Here is a 16,419-nt window from a genome sequence, read left to right as displayed (position 1 = left end):
AGGCCCAAGCATTTTTTAAACAAATATAACGCTTTCTTACAAATAATTACAGTAAAATAATCATTTTAATCATCAATACGAAGTACAGTAGGACAAATTGTGACTCGCATATTTCACTGTTCCTCTGACTGTGACGCTGCGGCCTGACTCCACTCTCTAGTGTCTTTTTCTTCTGAAGCCTGTGGTGCAGGTGTGTTTTTTTCGTAAGAACATAGTTATCGGTAGTTGTTGTCACTATTTTTTTCTTCTGGGCAAAACCATTTACCAAAATTTGCCAAGTTGTGTTACGTATATTTAAATACCGTAACATTATTGGCACACAGGTAGAGAAGAAGCGTGGAGACTGTTTAGCCAAATCAGGATGCAGAACACAACGCACAGTGAAAAAAACACTGCACAAAAAAATCTGCAAAGAATCGAGGCCGTGAAAGGTGAACCGCGTTATAGCGAGGGTTCACTGTACTCCTTTACAAGCCAATCCTACTTTAAACAGAGTTTAAACCACAACTTTATGAATAACTTGGTTTTCTGATAAAGCCAGGACAAATATTACTAATATTTGCTTGGGGCAAATTGATTGACTTTATTCAGAGGCATCAGTGTAAAGAGGGCTGGATGGCACACCCTTCAACAGATTTGTATTTGTTAAAAAAATTTAAAACTGTATATTATTCTTGTTTCCTTTCACAATTACAAATTACTTGTTTCTATTCTATTAAAATCTTAATAAAACAAATTAAAGCTTGTGGTTGTATTGTGAGTAATTCTAAGAAACTTCAAGATCTATAATTAATTTAGCAAGGTGCTGTAGATAACCGTTATATTATTATACAACAGTCTGTCACCCACAGTAATAACGGAGTGAATAAGACTGTTACATGCATTATCTCATTGAATATTGATGAAATTATGAATCGTTTTAACCAAATGAATAAATTAGATGAACAGATAAGTGAAAAAAACAATGATAATAGATGATAGCATCTTGCAAACAGAATCAAAGAGATTATATAAGAGTAATAAAGTCGGAGTGGGGAAGCATGCTGCGTGTGATGTTGAAAAGCAAGAATTCAACAGGGGGATGAATAACAATGAAAATTTACAGACAGTTCAGTTCTGTAATTAATGGCTTGATATAGATAGATAGATAGATAGATAGATAGATAGATAGATAGATAGATAGATAGATAGATAGATAGATAGATAGATAGATATCTGGGAAAAATTAACCCCAAATATTCCACTAAATCTTGATTTCTGAACTCTTCCTGAGTTAAAACATTAGTATTGTTGTTTATAAATGAATTATGAACTAGTTTCCTTTGCATTATTTGAGGTCTGAAAACTGAAAGAACTGCATCTTTTTTGTTATTTTGGCCATTTTCTGCAAATAAATACTACATATTCACTTAGAATTTCAGAGGCATGTTGTCAGTGATTCATGAACAACGTTCATTTAACTCAAACATAAACCTATAAAGAGTAAAATCAGAGGAACAATTATATATATATATATATATATATATATATATATATATATATATATATATATATAATTTAAAACAGGGCATGAATGTACATTAATTAATTCAAAATGCATACTTTGTAACATTCCACAGGAAAGTTTTAGAATATATTTAGTAACGACTGTGTTGTTAGAGCTTTCATTGTCATTTATTTCAGATTTAAAGCAAAGCGAAAAAGTTAAGATAATATGCACACCACTTGATTAGGGTTTTAGTAAAATGAGTAAAATTTTTAATCATAGCAAGTGAAAATATACGACAACAGCAAAAATGAGATTGCTGAAGCGTTTAACAACAATTGGTTAGTGGTTCACATTCATGAAAGATGAGACAGGAAAAACAGTGTTCAAAGTTAACTGATGATGGCATGCTATAAGAACTGGAGGTAGGGAAGGAAAAAGCAGCCTCTGGCATCAGCTTCAGAGAGGACAGGGGTTACTTATAGAAAGGCCAAACCAATCAGAATACACAGGAGAACCAAGGACCTCTGGCTGCCTCAGCTCAACACTATATTCAGTTTGCCCTAAAGTTGTCAGAGTGTGATGCTGACATGGCTGAGGTGGCCAACATGTGATAAAAGAGCTGCCCAGAGACCAGGACTTATTAGAGGAAGAGAGATGAGTGAAGGGAGAGTGCAGTGAGCAACATCAGACTTGGCCTATGAGGTATTCTGCCTTGCACAAGTGTGACTTAATCACTATGCTCTGCTATCCTGGACAAGTGCAAAGGTCACTTTGAAAGACTCTTAAGGAAAATAAAAAGGCAGCAGTAGGAGCTGGAGGGAGACAGAGCTTGTAGGAGCCCCCGTTACCTGATGCTGTTGCCAGGGGGCTGCCTGCTGAGGCACGGGAACTATAGGAAGATGGAGCACTAATGGATGTGGAGGGAGGGTGTATGGAGGAGGGGCTACTGACAGTAGTGGCAGGACTGATGTCTTGGAGGGACTCTGCACATGCTGTTGCTGCCTGCCGCTGAGGTCCCCGACCGGGCCCTGGCGAGCGGGGGCAGGCACCCACCTGAGAGGCAGTCAGGGCTGGGACCAGGTCCAGGGCAGGTTTTGGTGGCAGCTGGGGTGTGGCCGGCTTCAGACCGGCCCCAGGGGAGCGACTGCTTTCCCCCACTACCTTGATGGATGGATGTGGAGGTGAGGGGGTCTGGGAAAGCCCTGGTTTTTTAGGAGGTATAGGAGGAGGGTTCCCCCGGTCGATCCTGGTCACTGTGGGCGACTTGAGGCCGATGGGATGGCTCAGGCGGCCGGGGAAGGGTCCGCCCTCCGAGGCGGAGTGGGGCAGGGCCGGACGGAGGGGTCCGGCTCCTCCTGCGGGGGGGCTGGTGAAGCGCGACAGGACCTGCGTCACAGTATGACGCGCTTGCTGTTTGGCTGCAAAGTTGTCGCGGTTGGTTGGGGAAAGGTCACGGGCCGGCGGGCTCTGAGATGCCGTTCCATTTTGGTCCTGTTCCTGAAACTTGTAGCGGGCTGCCTGTACACGAGGGCTCACTCCGGTGGGTAGGCCGTGGGTAGTTTGGCCCTCGGAGCCATTTTCCGTTTGTGCCAATCCTCCTGAGCTGCTGTGGACAATCCCCCTTCCAGTTGTCTTTGGCAAACTAAGGCCCACATAGTTGGCAGGGGCTGGTTTGGCAGGTATAGAGAGGGGAGTCTTCTTAGGACCCTCAGCCTCAGTAGGGGGCACATCCGTTTGACAAGATGCTGCTTGACAGCTTATGGACTCTGTGGCTATGGATACAGATATCATAGCTTTGGGTTTGGGTGGTGTACTGGTGGCAGCAGCAGGTGAAGCAGCAGCAGCGTCATCTTTCTCATCACTCCGTTCAGTTCTGAGCTGCTCCACCTGCTGCCGCAAGCCCTGACTCTCTGCCTCCACTCGTCCCAGCCTGGCGCGCAGCTGCTCGCATTCTGTGTCAAATTCCGACAGCTGCTTCTCCATCTTGGCCTCCATCTGATGGCTACGCTGGCGCTCGCCACCCAGCTCCTCCTGCAATCGGCCAGAGGTGCGACTCTCCTCGTCCAGGCGAGCTTGAAGCTCGTCAAAGCGCTGTGACTCCTCCACCACCCGAGTGGCAAGCTGCTTGCACTCGCGCACCAGCATCATGACAATGTGCTTATTCTTCTCACGTTCGTCCTTTAGCTGTGCTGTTAGCTTGCGGTGCTCCTGCTCCAGACTCTGGAGCTGAAGCTTCTCCATCTCCAGCTAGAAAAAGAACAACGCAACTTTAGTGATCAATAGCGTCCATTGTCACGTTTGATATTCAAGCATCTGGTTATGAGGTTTGGCTAATCTAGAGGGTACCTAAATCAAGCTTTTAATGAAGACTAAAATTTAAAAAAAATTTTAATTCTCTGATTTCTATTCTTAATTCCACAATCCACATAATGTTTAAATCATTAACAATTTTTCAAATTAATCAAATGAGCCTTGAAATTAAACCCACCTTAGCAAATATATTTTGTCAGTCCTCAAGTCGGCTTAAATTCAGCTTGTGTACCAAGACAGATTGAGTGAAGTGTAACTCTGGGTGTCCTACATGTTTTAGATGTTCCCGGTTTCAAAAAGTCCAGATCCAACAGATGGGTTCAGTACCGAGCCTCAACACAGCCATTATTTCAGCTGTGTTGTCGGAGGTACATCTAAAACGTACAGGACCTTGCCTGAACGTGTGTATGGTTGACTCTTGATGCCTTGTCTTTGCCCTGCATTCTATATCTGGACCATCTGCTATTCTAAGCCCAGCGCTGGCTTCATAGAGAGTCACAGTTTAACAGGAGGATCCGCACCTGATTCTAATGCCTCCAGTGCTTTAACAAGTCTCAAACAATACAGCTGATGTCCAGCATTCTCTGTCATTATGTTGACCCCTCCCACTCTTGACCAGCCCATTCAGATTACGTCTCGCTGTCTTAACAGGAAAAGGGTAGGGGTGAGTCAGTGGAGGCTGCTGAAGGAAGTTGGAGGTGCTACAACAAGCTGCTATTTAGTTGAGGATTAATACTTGTGAATGTCACCTACAGAGAGAATTTAGGGATGCTGTGAAGTTTAATGGCACCAAAACCGGGTGGGATATTTGAAACTTTATAATAGATGTTTGTGCAGATTTAAAAATTATTTAGATTATCCATCTTATGTATCTCAAAACATATCACTGTACGTGTTTCCTGGTTGGCTGATGGTTTCAACCCTCCATACCATCTGGTCTTGTTAACGTTTCAGTCATTTGGAGGTACTTCTTAGATATGCTTTAGATTACCAGAGTAGTTTTCAGAGCACCCACCTCTTTTTATTGAAAAACATATATTGTTGAATCATTTTTCTTGTTTCGTAAGAGGTAACATGTATAGTATGTAACATTAAATACTGCATGTTTTGCCTAGACTTGTGTGGAGACACAAAACAGCCTCTTATCCCATGCCATTGAACACTCTTTAAACACAGATGACTGCTTTTATTACCTAAAACTTTTCATGACACAAAACCATTGTTTGAATGCCTGTTAAAAGCAGGGGTGCACCGATGAGGGGGGTCAGTCAGTCAGTCAGCTTTTTGCTGAGGTAGATAAGACTGAGAGACTGCTGATCTCCTAAAATTACGAAAATTGAGGGCAATTTTATGGCTGGCCAATTTATTGGTGCACCCCTAGTTCAAAGTCTAATTAGAAAAGATTAGATTATAGAAAAACTAATCAAAATGGTCTTACTTATTTATTATAAAAAAATTTTTTGAAAACTTCTTAATCCATAACAAATTCATAATTTGTCCCAATTGTAAATATTTGGAAGATGAATTAAATTATCTATATTTTTATAAGTTTAATAAGTTACATGTTTCAAAATACTGACAATGTGAACAGCTTCAGCGAGACAGCAGACGGCCTACTTTCTGCTGCCTGTGACCTTCTAGATAATTCAACAGCTTCAACAGGCAGACAGAAAGAAATAAAAAGGATGGGGGATATACAGATAGAATGGACAATGCTGCAGAAATTCGCTCTAGCCAGCAACCAGAGTCCCTCTGAGAAAGCTGGCTCTTTTAACAGCTTTGATTGGTTGCTGGTGTCACTGGTCAGTTCAAAGGTCTCAGGAAGGAATATACATCCCAGTTTAGTGACACTAAGATCGGCTTGAAGATTTTTTTCCTGACTGTTTCTACATTTACACACTTTGACAAAAATTTAAAAATCTGCCTTATTGCTCTGTAGACATTATTTCTAGGGTTTTTATAAGAGTATAAGGACATTTTGTGGTTTTAATAATAAAAAGCTTCAATGTTTCTTGTCCAAAGAAACATTGAAGCAGTTAGCAGCTTGAGTTCACCGTGTGAAGAACGTCAGCTATGACGACTCCCGGATACAAAGGTCAGTGCTAAAATTTGAATTATTTACAAACTGAATTCATTAGTTCTTGTCTTAAATCCTAGTCATGCCAGGTTATCAAATCGCTGAACTGTCCAACACATTTCTCCAGCTTCCTGCACATAAACTACCTAGAATCATACAAGTCATCAGCTGTTTTATTGCAGATTTTATTTCAAGAGCCTTGAAAAGTCTCACATTAGGATATTTATTCTCTATTACCTCTCACATTATTACGCTAAGATGCATAGGCAACAGCATAGAGTGAATTGCTGAAGTAAGTTCACAGAAATGGAACTTTGATGAATGTTAGCGTTGCTTATGTTCGAGTAATAATGTAGTTCAAGTTCGTCTGGGTTTATCAGAGGCATCAGCAGACCAGTTGGCTGTTCATGTGACAGTCCACTATGATGTGACAAACTGTGATGTAATCGCTCAAGATTTTAATGCTAAGAGTGAACAGTTTCATTTGGCTGGTTTAATAATATCCTGATAAGCAAGGATGCATCTTAATACATGAAAATAACAAGACCTAAGTCTGACTTTTAGTTTTAGTTTGAGCCTTGAATACTGCTCATTGGGCTGGATAACAATATGTTAAATAGTTTGCTATCAGGATTGATAAAAAGATTTTGAATTTTATCTTTCAGTTCAAAAGCAAAACTCCAAAATAGAGGATACATCTACTGGACAGTGACTCTTTAAAACACAGCTGGATATTCATGACTCCTGTAATATATAATTTGAAACACAAAATATGAGCCTTTTCAGTCTTTGCGTTTTTTTGGCGTCTCGGCAGGTTTAGAATTAGACTTCCATTGTGACCTTTATAAAAAAAATATATGGACTCACGTCTGAATTGGAATATACTAGACTGATTACAAACGTTTGATACATACTGTAGTTTGTGTTTAAAACATACCGGTAAAATCAGCACTTGTTCTTGTGAAGCAAATATCATGCATTGAGTAGATGCAAGATTCATTACACCTCTGATTTTTACTGACCAGTACTTTCATATGTTGAAGTGTAAAAATGTTTCATTCAAAAATTCCTACATTTTCCATCACATTTTTCTGACGGTTTAAAGAGAATCCAACTGAGTGACCCAGAGAACAGCAAGAGTGAGAGACAGAACAACAGAGGGAGCTGAGGGAAATAGGGCAGAGCCTCTCCGGACATCTGGCTGCCCAGTTAATCAGGGCTGCATTCTGTAATCCAGCACAGGCCCATAACAAATACACTCTGGCTTATGTGGACACGGCCGACAAAATTGGAACTGAAATGAAGTTTGTAGGAAAATCTACAACAATATTCCAGCATTTGCCAAATATATACAATCAGACAGGCATTTATACAGTTGTCCTCCTCTGGAAAACGCATTTAAATCATGAAAATATAAATGTAAGTTGTTGTCATAGATAACTCAACTGTCTTCCACTTGTGTTAGTGTTAAATCTTACATTTATTTACCTTTATTTAAAATGGCAGCAGATTTACTCTGGTTAAATGAAAGGCATACAAACAGCTCATAATGCATTTCACTTTGTGCATTAACTCTTTTTTTCCTATGGCTGCAGCAGAGAAATGGTTTGTTGTGATGGTCAAACACAAAGAAAAGAAATTAAGGTTATCACTTCAAATTCAGGGATATTTGCCAGCCAGATGAGGCGGCTGGATTTGTTTTCTGGCACTACTGCTCAGATTAAAGGCTACCTGAAGCAAGGAAGCATCCATTTGTTCCAGCCTCAGCACCATTAGGGATCAAAAACTGAAAAACATGAATAGTGACTACCCAAAACTACTTGTATGTAAATAATTCAAATTGTAGCACTGACCTTTGTATCCGGGGGTCATCATAGCTGACGTTCTTCACACGGTGAACTCAAGCTTTATATATACTCAAGATATATAAATACATACATATATCAGAACTTGAATACTACTTTTGTTATCTGAAAAGTCACTAAATACAGCAACAAAATTGATAAATTTTCAACTGTGGGGCAACTGAGTTTCAGACCTTTACAGAGGTCTAAAAATCAATGGATAAGATTGGTTTCTGATGTGAGCTACAATTTACCAGTACATCCTAATATGCTACTATTTTACGATGGTGTCGCTCTACTCGGCTGGAGCTGCAATGGCTCCTGAAACATGTTGGACATTTATTGGTAAATAAGAAAAATCAAACCGGCTAGCTTAACAATACATGTTCAGTGTAATAATGATGGACCAACATACAATCTGCAGTTCATCTTAAAACTGTGCGGATCTAGCATATTAACAATAGTGGACGTTACAATTCTGTAGACTCTGAACAGACTCCACCCGGTGTAGCCAGAACTGACAATAAAGTCTAAGGGTTTACAGATGAGATGATAACAGTTCAATTCGTCTTGCTTTGCTGTTTTCTAGACATTAGATCAGAGTTAGCTGGACTGATCAAGTGAGGGAAGGCCAATAATGAATGAGAGATGATTAGGGCATGCAGGTTGGGCACCGACTCAGTTTGGAACCGTTGAAATATGAGGGTAACTGAAATGTTACCGTCTGATCAATAGATTTCTTACCCTCTTCTGGCGGCTCTCAGCAGCAGCCAGCTGGGCTGACATGCGCTCCTGCATTCTCCTGCAGTGGGCCATGACAGCCTCCAGGATGGAGATGGGGCTGGATCCCAACGGCCGCCGTTCTTTGTCCCCCCCAGGGACTCTGCAGTCAAAGTCTCTCTGAAGAGCCAGGAAGGGGTCAGTCAGGGTATAGTGGCCGTATCGGTCTTGGAGGAACACCTCCTTCCTCTGAGCCTGAGAAAGACAAAAAGCAAAATGGTTGTTTTATACTCTCGTGTTGTGTATTCACATGGATTCTGTACTGATCCTAATTATAGAATTACAGTTCACACCTTTTTAACTATGAAAACAAGAGAGGCTTTAAGAAATTGACTGAAAACCATAATCACTAAGTTTGTAACATCATCCACTTTTTTCACTTCCGATACCCACACTGATATCTGTGGTCTAGTAACGGCCGATGTCAATCCGATTCAGAAAAACAGTGCTGAATTTAATTAAAACATGTCTGTTTTAAAACAGACATAAATGTACTGAGTTACAAGTATACTTGATAAAGCTTGTTGTAAAAACAACTATTTTAATTTCTTCAGTCAGTGCAATTAGGAGTAAAACAGTCAATATAAAATATAAATAATAAAGAAACTGAAAGTGACAAAAACAATAGATTAGCTATGTTGGTCAAACATGAAAAAATAAACAGACTTTCTTTCAAATGGTTCAGAAAGTGCAGTTAGGAATTTTAAATATATTGTAAAATAAATAATAAAACATGATGTTGCCTTAATCTGAAAGCATAGAAATAGACTGAATAGAACTGCCCTTATGGATCAGGCACATTTTCACCGATGCCCGATGTGTAACATTTTTTCAATATCAGAACCGATACAGATATTAATATCGGATTGGTGCACCTCTACCAGTGACTGACTGGTTTGGAAACTTCAAAATTAAAGATTGACCAGTAAAAATGTCCAACTTTGCTCTAGCATCATTCATGGACTGGATGTAGAACTTTACCCACCAATCAGTTCATATTTATATAAGTTTCACTGCAGATATTTAAGGTCACACCCCAAATTGTTTTTGAACATAGAGTAAAATATTCCACATTGTATAAAGTGTTAGCCAATATGTCAATCAGGTCTTAAATACAGTGTGTTTTTCCACATGCAATGACTAAAATGACCATATTGTTACCACTGAGTATAATTTTCATCCCCACCTGCATGTAGTTACCCAGGAGCTCAGTTTCTCTTAGTGCTCCTGAACTCATCACCCACATCTTGCCCCAGCAATGTGGAAAATCTGAGTAACATGGTAAGAACCGTAAAGAGGACCAAAAAAAAGGCTACAAAGTGTTAAATGTTAAATTATTTGACAATTTCTGGTAGAAGTGTTGGTGTTGGTTCAGAACCAACTATTTTAATTTCCAAAGTTTGTCGTGGGCAAAGATGTACTTAAAGATGTACAGACTAATACTGCACACAATACAGTGGAAACACTAATACAACCCGGTCAAGGTGAAAGTTGTTAAAGCTTTCTGCATCAACAAAGACATTTTAAAGGAAACCATTTGTTTAAAAATGTTCCGTTTTAAGTCAGTTTTTCTATTTTCTATATGCCAAAATAATGAGAAAGAAAATTTTTTAAGGCAATTTTTATTACTTTCTTCAAAATCAAAACGTTAAATGCACAAAGATTACTATACTATTCAATCAATTTAAGACATTTTATATAGTGTATTAAAACTTCTGTTTTGAACTATAGGCTGTTCATCTCTTTTTGTGTTAAAGACAAAAAGAAACCAATATTACTGTTATTGCAAAGATCATAGCTGTACAAATTTAGAGACCAATATTTAATTGGTATATCTCTAATAAAATCCTCATGATGTGTTTCAGAATGTTGTTCAGCATAGAAAATAAGCAATAAAGGCAGAGTGACGGTACAAATTGTCTGGCATACTTCTATTTAACCACTTTAGGTCCTAATTCCATCATCCCCATTAGAACCAGATCCAGACTTCCCATCAGCCCTATGTCAGAGCTCGTTTGGTCCCAAACGCTGTGCTGTGGCGTCAGAACCACCCAGGACTGCTGGGAGCTCGTTTGCCCTCCTGACCCCAGCAGCAATCTGCACCACACAGAACACATCCGCTCTCAGGTTACAGAAACACACAGAAGCCGGCTGGGGGAAAAACAAGCAGGGTTCTGAGCTAACCAGCTACATTTAACAAGGATCTGGTGAAATTACAAAGTAAGATTAGTCAAAGTTTCTGGGCACATGTGTTCATGAAAGTTACGGCTCAAAATGTTTGACAAAAACTTTATTAGATGGAAAACCATAAACATGACAGTGCTTTGGTTGTTATTGCAGTTTTTCTATCTGCATTATTAAGGATTAACAAAACAATAAACCGAGGCTAAATATTAAACTGATGTAAGTTGGGCTGCAACAAGTGACTGTCTTAGTTATCAATTAATCGGACATAAAATTGCACATTCTGCAAATTTTTCACTTAAGCCTTTTTTTATATATAGAAAATTAGAAGCACACTTAAAAATGCTAGTAAACAAAAGAATTCAACTATTTCAATAAGATCAATTCCCTTTTTTAAAGAAATAGACATTATATTGCAGAAAATATAATAACAGCATTCCTGTAATGAATGCTTGATCATTTGTAGCAAAGGATGGATCTGCAGCTAGAAAACATAGGTCTAATCCTAACCCATCGACATGTTCAGTCCTCAGCTCAGACCTTTCTGCTGGACTTAACATCAACACAGTGTACGGCTGATCTGTTGATTATTTTTTGTATTAACCCATTAATAACTGAACAGCAAAAGATGTCTAATACAAGCATTTTTTTATTATTTGGAATCGGGTAAAGTTAAACTATTCCACTCAAGAACTTCTAGGTAGAACATATTTACAACTGTTGTGAAAACAGGCATAAAGTGCTGAGATCTTTCCAGGTTAATGTTGCAGGGTATGATGCTATTAGATCTAATTGTTTTGATTATCTGCATCTGCAGTTGTTTACCGATCGTGTCTCAATTGGTTTTGTCTGTTTTGATTATCTACATCTGCAGTCTGTTCACCGATCGTGTCTCGATTGGTTTTGTCTGAATCGATGTAGTGGACCACGTTGCTTCTGCTCCTCCATAATAACACTGGAAGCGAAAGGAGTAATGTCGTGTCCGTGTCGTGTCTGCTTTCATTATTCCCCTTTGCAGGAAAAATTCTGACTCATCACTGTCAAGTTTAAATACAGGTTTAAAGCTGTATTTAGATTCATTACATTTGTCGAATGAGCAGGGAGTGTTTGTGGTCTCTGCGATAATTTGAGTTTTTTTAAGAGCTATATTCACGTTAGCTTTCTGGCTAGCTGCGTCCTATGCTACATTTCTTATTACTATGTGGATATGACCACAATGTTTGTGTACAATGTTCAGCACTCAGTATGTGACAATGTAATGTTTAAAACTGCTCTTGAAATAACATAATAACACTGGAAGCGAAAGGAGTAATGTCGTGTCCGTGTCGTGTCTGCTTTCGTTTTTCCCCTTTACAGGGCTATCATTAACTCAAAAAACAGATCATAAAAGCCTGAAAGATAGGCCTGTCACGATAGCAAATTTTGCTGAACGATTAATTGTATCAAAAATTATTGCGATAAACGATAATATTGTTTGAAGACCTTTTTACACTGAAAATGACGTAATAATGCATGCGATTTCCTGCCAAAGATAGATACACTTTATTTTCAAACGAACACTTAACACTGGAACTGATAAACAAAATAAACAAAACAATCAAAAACAAAAATAAAATGGATTCTCAGTCTCCATTATCAAAAAATGTACTGGAAAAAAAACTAAACAACATAAAGCCAAAGTGGAAATAAATACTGCATTCAACCAAAAGAGTGCAGATTATGAAGTCTGTATATTATGTTGCCCTTCAGTAATAATTAGATTTAAATAGAGAAGATGGGCACATCCGACTACTACACGATTTTTTGCTCCTAATTTTCCCCTTCCGACAATCTTAGAACGTTGGTCTTTCTAAGATTGTGTGGTGTGTTATGGTAGATCGCCGCTCCGATCTAAATCGGGGGTTTTCCCCAACTGGGAACTTAACTCAGCCTGTTGAATGTGACAGGCAGCCAATCAGAAAGCACAAATTCTCCTTGTGTTTTCTGAGGGGAAATTATGTCGGGGAATCCCAAACAGCTGACACGGCACAACCTGAAGTCCAGCGGACATTGGAGATGATATGTGGAAACAACATTAATGTTTATTCAACATGCAATGAATATAGAAATGACAAGAGGAGGAGTTGGAGCGAAATTGCTACCGCAGTTGATAAACCCGGTAACTTTTCAGCTGTTCTTCGTTAACGTGACATAAATAGGTTCTAATGATTTTCACTCAGTCAGGACTTTACGCTGACACTAGCCACATGCATTGCAGGTAGATTGTAGTAAAGCATTGATTAATGCCTGGTTTTAAAATTAGTTCACTGGACTTGTAGCCATTATTTTGTGCCCATTGTTGGACACCACACAGCAGGAACGAACCCGATCGAACCGTTATACCTAGGATTTCTGTCGGCTAATGTGTGGTCTGTCAGGTTTTGAAAATGGGCCGACAATCGGCCGACAACTCTAAGATCGTGTAGTGTGCGCTGGGCATTACACTAAGGAAATGAGGAAGGGGGGAGTCAATGGAGAGCACCGGAGTAGAGCCCTTTTTTCATTCAGTGTCATTAGCTGAAAGAGAAAAAGGTCGGAAGAGACGATAATGCCGATAATTAAAATGACGTCGACAGTTTGAATTTATCATACAATTAATTGATTTATTGTTTGTCACGACAGGCCTACTGAAAGACATAAGTAATCTTGTATTTTGATTTATTGATAAATAAGTAATCCTGTATTTTGATTTATTGATGATTATACAAAGAGTTTGGTGTAATTAAAAGCTGATCAAGAAATGAATAACATTGTTACACTGAGAGGTGTGGTGTGGAAGAAAAAACTCCTCAAAGTTGGCTGTAGCATAAACAAAGGTGGTTTATTAGGCCTCCTTCAGCACAGCATGGCTCACAGACAAGACAAAATGACATCTTCTCAAGCTTTCTCCCTCCTTTGGCTCAGCCAACAGTCCTCTTATATACTGTTGTCCCCACCTTCTCAATTAACTGCCCAGCCAATCAAAGTCCGGCAAACATAGGCCTTTCTATAAAAGAGCTGGGTTTGAGGCGGGCCTCCTCTTTGGTAGGTTCCAAGATGGCCGCTACAAAGACACACCCAAAAGGTAACAAACATTTCACAAACAAAAGGATCACATACACATTCTAGAATTTAAATGTTACAGAAAATATTATTGCTTCTTAACAAACATGATGAATAAAATGGTGAATAGAAATAAACTGAGATGATTATCAAAAGAAGTTATGTTTGAAGAATTAAATTAAAAAGATGATTGTGTTTAATGATTTATGATGATCATACAGCATATATAGAATTGTAACTGAACTAATCATACATTATGTGAAGCATAGTGACATGTGATTCTCATACTGTGTTATAATTAGAGCAGAGGTCAGGGCCAGTAAAGGGTCTGAGCTGAGCGGTAAGGCAGGGGAACTATAAAGAGGAACTAGAAAGTTTTCTCCAACCCAGATTAAGGCAGTGAAACCAGATGGTCAGTGGACAAACAACAAAAAAGGAGAAGTGAACAAGGCATTGACTGATGTGGAAAGGTTTATTACTTTATGTGAAGCCATCGAACATTCTAGAAGACACGTAAGCCATACACAACTATAGGGTGAGAAAGTATAAAAACCAATGAAAAGAGGAACAAGTGTTCTTAGTATCCGGTACTGAAGTCAAGCCAACAAGAAGATGCAGACAGAAGATCAGCGGAGGACCGCAACCTGGAACCACGGGGAGGTGAAGACTCCGCACTGCTAGAAAGGGATAAGACCCACCAACCCTCAACCCTGGGTCCTGATTCGACTGCCGCTCTGCGCTCAACCAAAGATCTCAATGCTGCTGCAACAGACTTGGTGAATGGACAAAGGTGACAGAGTGATGAAGATCAGAGTGTTCGCAAGACAACAGCTAGTTCTGCTTTGCTTCCATTCAGAAGAGTATTTTGCAGTACAAAGACAAGACTCTAACCAAGGACATCGAAGCCTTCTGTTGCCAAGATCATCCATCATCTGGGTATGAGTTGATCTGCACCCCAAAGCCTCGCTCAGTAAATTAGTGACACAGTGTAGGGAAAGAGGTTAGGAAAGGATGAAGGTGATTTTAATAATTTTTATTTTTTATTCTTAATTTGTAATCATTGATAATTAACCTGTCTGTCACTTACCCCTGCTAAAAGCTTGCTTTATAAAGATGCATTAAAGTTCTAATGAGATTTGTGGACATTGAAATTAATTGAGTCATCTATTGTCGTTGGTTCTTCTAATTAGTGTAAAACCTATGAACATGTTTCTAGAAATGAGGTGGCTTCAGACGTTCCTTTAGTGTTGGTAAAATAATGACCTTGGGGCTGATGTTGAGCTACTAACAATAGTCTACTCTGTAACAAGTGCTTGTTGTTGATAGGGAGAGAGCTACCGTTAACAAGAGTGGTTACTGAAGTTATGCAGTTGTGAGGGCTACTCAGCTGATTGCTTCTTAACTGAAAAAGGTCATAACTTTTGAAATGTAGGTAGTTAAAGGCCAGATGAGTCTCTCTCAGTGTCATTAGCTGAATGACACTGAGTACACCTGTCTCAGGGTAAGACGCGATGGTTTTAGAGATTTTCTGGACCCGCTAGACGGAGAGCTAGTCCATGTGAGTTGTGAGGTTTAGGGTGGGGCTGGCTATTGCGCAATAACACAACCAATTTTTTTTTTTTATCTTAAATGTAAAATGTAAATACATTTTGTACAGATTTGGCTTATATCCTGCATTGAGTGTTTTGTTTCTTTCACCTAATGGCCTGTTTTGGAGAGTCTGTCTCCAAAAACAGTTTTTGGAGACAAAAACAGTTTTTACCCGATGGCAATCATGGCACTAAATTCAAAGGCATAAGAACTTCTGTTCTTGACACCACTTTGTTAAAAATGTAAATTCTGTTGCGACACCTCCAGGCGCTGCAACCATCTTCTGATGTCTATTTATTTCTGATTTTGTACTATTTATTTCTTTATCTTTGTATATTATGTATATACACATAAACTGCATCTTAACTTGAGTTGAGCAAATCTCAATCTCGTTGTAATCTGTTGATGACAATAAATCTTATCTTATCCCTAGTTAACAATTAAACGGTAATTAAATTAGTTGACGATTATTTAAATAATCGATTCATCACCACTATTCATTTCAGCCATAAAAATAAGATTAAGGAACCACATTCTATTTCACATTATTTATAACTTCTAATTTCAGCTTCAGCTGGTCTCAACTCAACTTTATTCCCTGTAATTTGACGGTCAAATAATACATGATCATAAGAGAAACCCTGTGTGGCTGGAGTGGAGCAGCTGCACAGAGACCAAACCCATTACCCTAAATGGTCTCAAGGAGTTTAATGACTCAGAAAACACACAGCCTCTGTCCAAGCTGGGTAAAGAAAATACCTCCATCAACAAAATGACTGTTCAAATTCCTTTTATTTTGTAGTTCAACGCAGAACAATAAAACTTTTCACCCCAAAGTTTGTATTCTTGTTTTTGCAGCCTCTGACAGGTGAGGAAAGTAAGATTTTCCAACTGAATGAATATGAGATGGGATGTTAATGAGAGAAAGACAAAGAGCCAGACGTTTCTAAGCCAGGTTGAGATGCCTGGCCAAACAAGGAGATCTAGGTTGGAGAGTTGAATACTAACCCATAAACGAGCACATGAACATAGAGTGAAGTGTGAAGATTAATAGTGAAAGCTTA

General features: G+C 39.0%; 1 protein-coding gene across 4 annotated transcripts in view; it reads right to left on the bottom strand.

Moving 5' to 3' along the window:
- The window catches only part of cttnbp2 (cortactin binding protein 2), a 105,973-nt gene that overhangs the window by 33,275 nt on the left and 56,279 nt on the right, over nucleotides 1-16,419 (bottom strand). For all 4 annotated transcript variants that reach the window (XM_028013715.1, XM_028013716.1, XM_028013717.1 and 1 more), the window contains exons 3-4: nucleotides 8,465-8,695; nucleotides 2,338-3,736 (exon numbers count right to left, since the gene is read on the bottom strand). In XM_028013715.1, the coding sequence (XP_027869516.1) occupies nucleotides 2,338-3,736; nucleotides 8,465-8,695 (1,630 nt within the window). The remainder of the gene's footprint in view (nucleotides 1-2,337; nucleotides 3,737-8,464; nucleotides 8,696-16,419) is intronic.

Source organism: Xiphophorus couchianus, chromosome 4, assembly GCF_001444195.1.
Source record: "Xiphophorus couchianus chromosome 4, X_couchianus-1.0, whole genome shotgun sequence".
In the NCBI taxonomy this organism is placed as follows: Eukaryota; Metazoa; Chordata; class Actinopteri; order Cyprinodontiformes; family Poeciliidae; genus Xiphophorus; species Xiphophorus couchianus.
The sequence above is the reverse complement of the archived record's forward strand: the minus strand, read 5'-3'. Positions and strand labels throughout refer to the sequence as shown.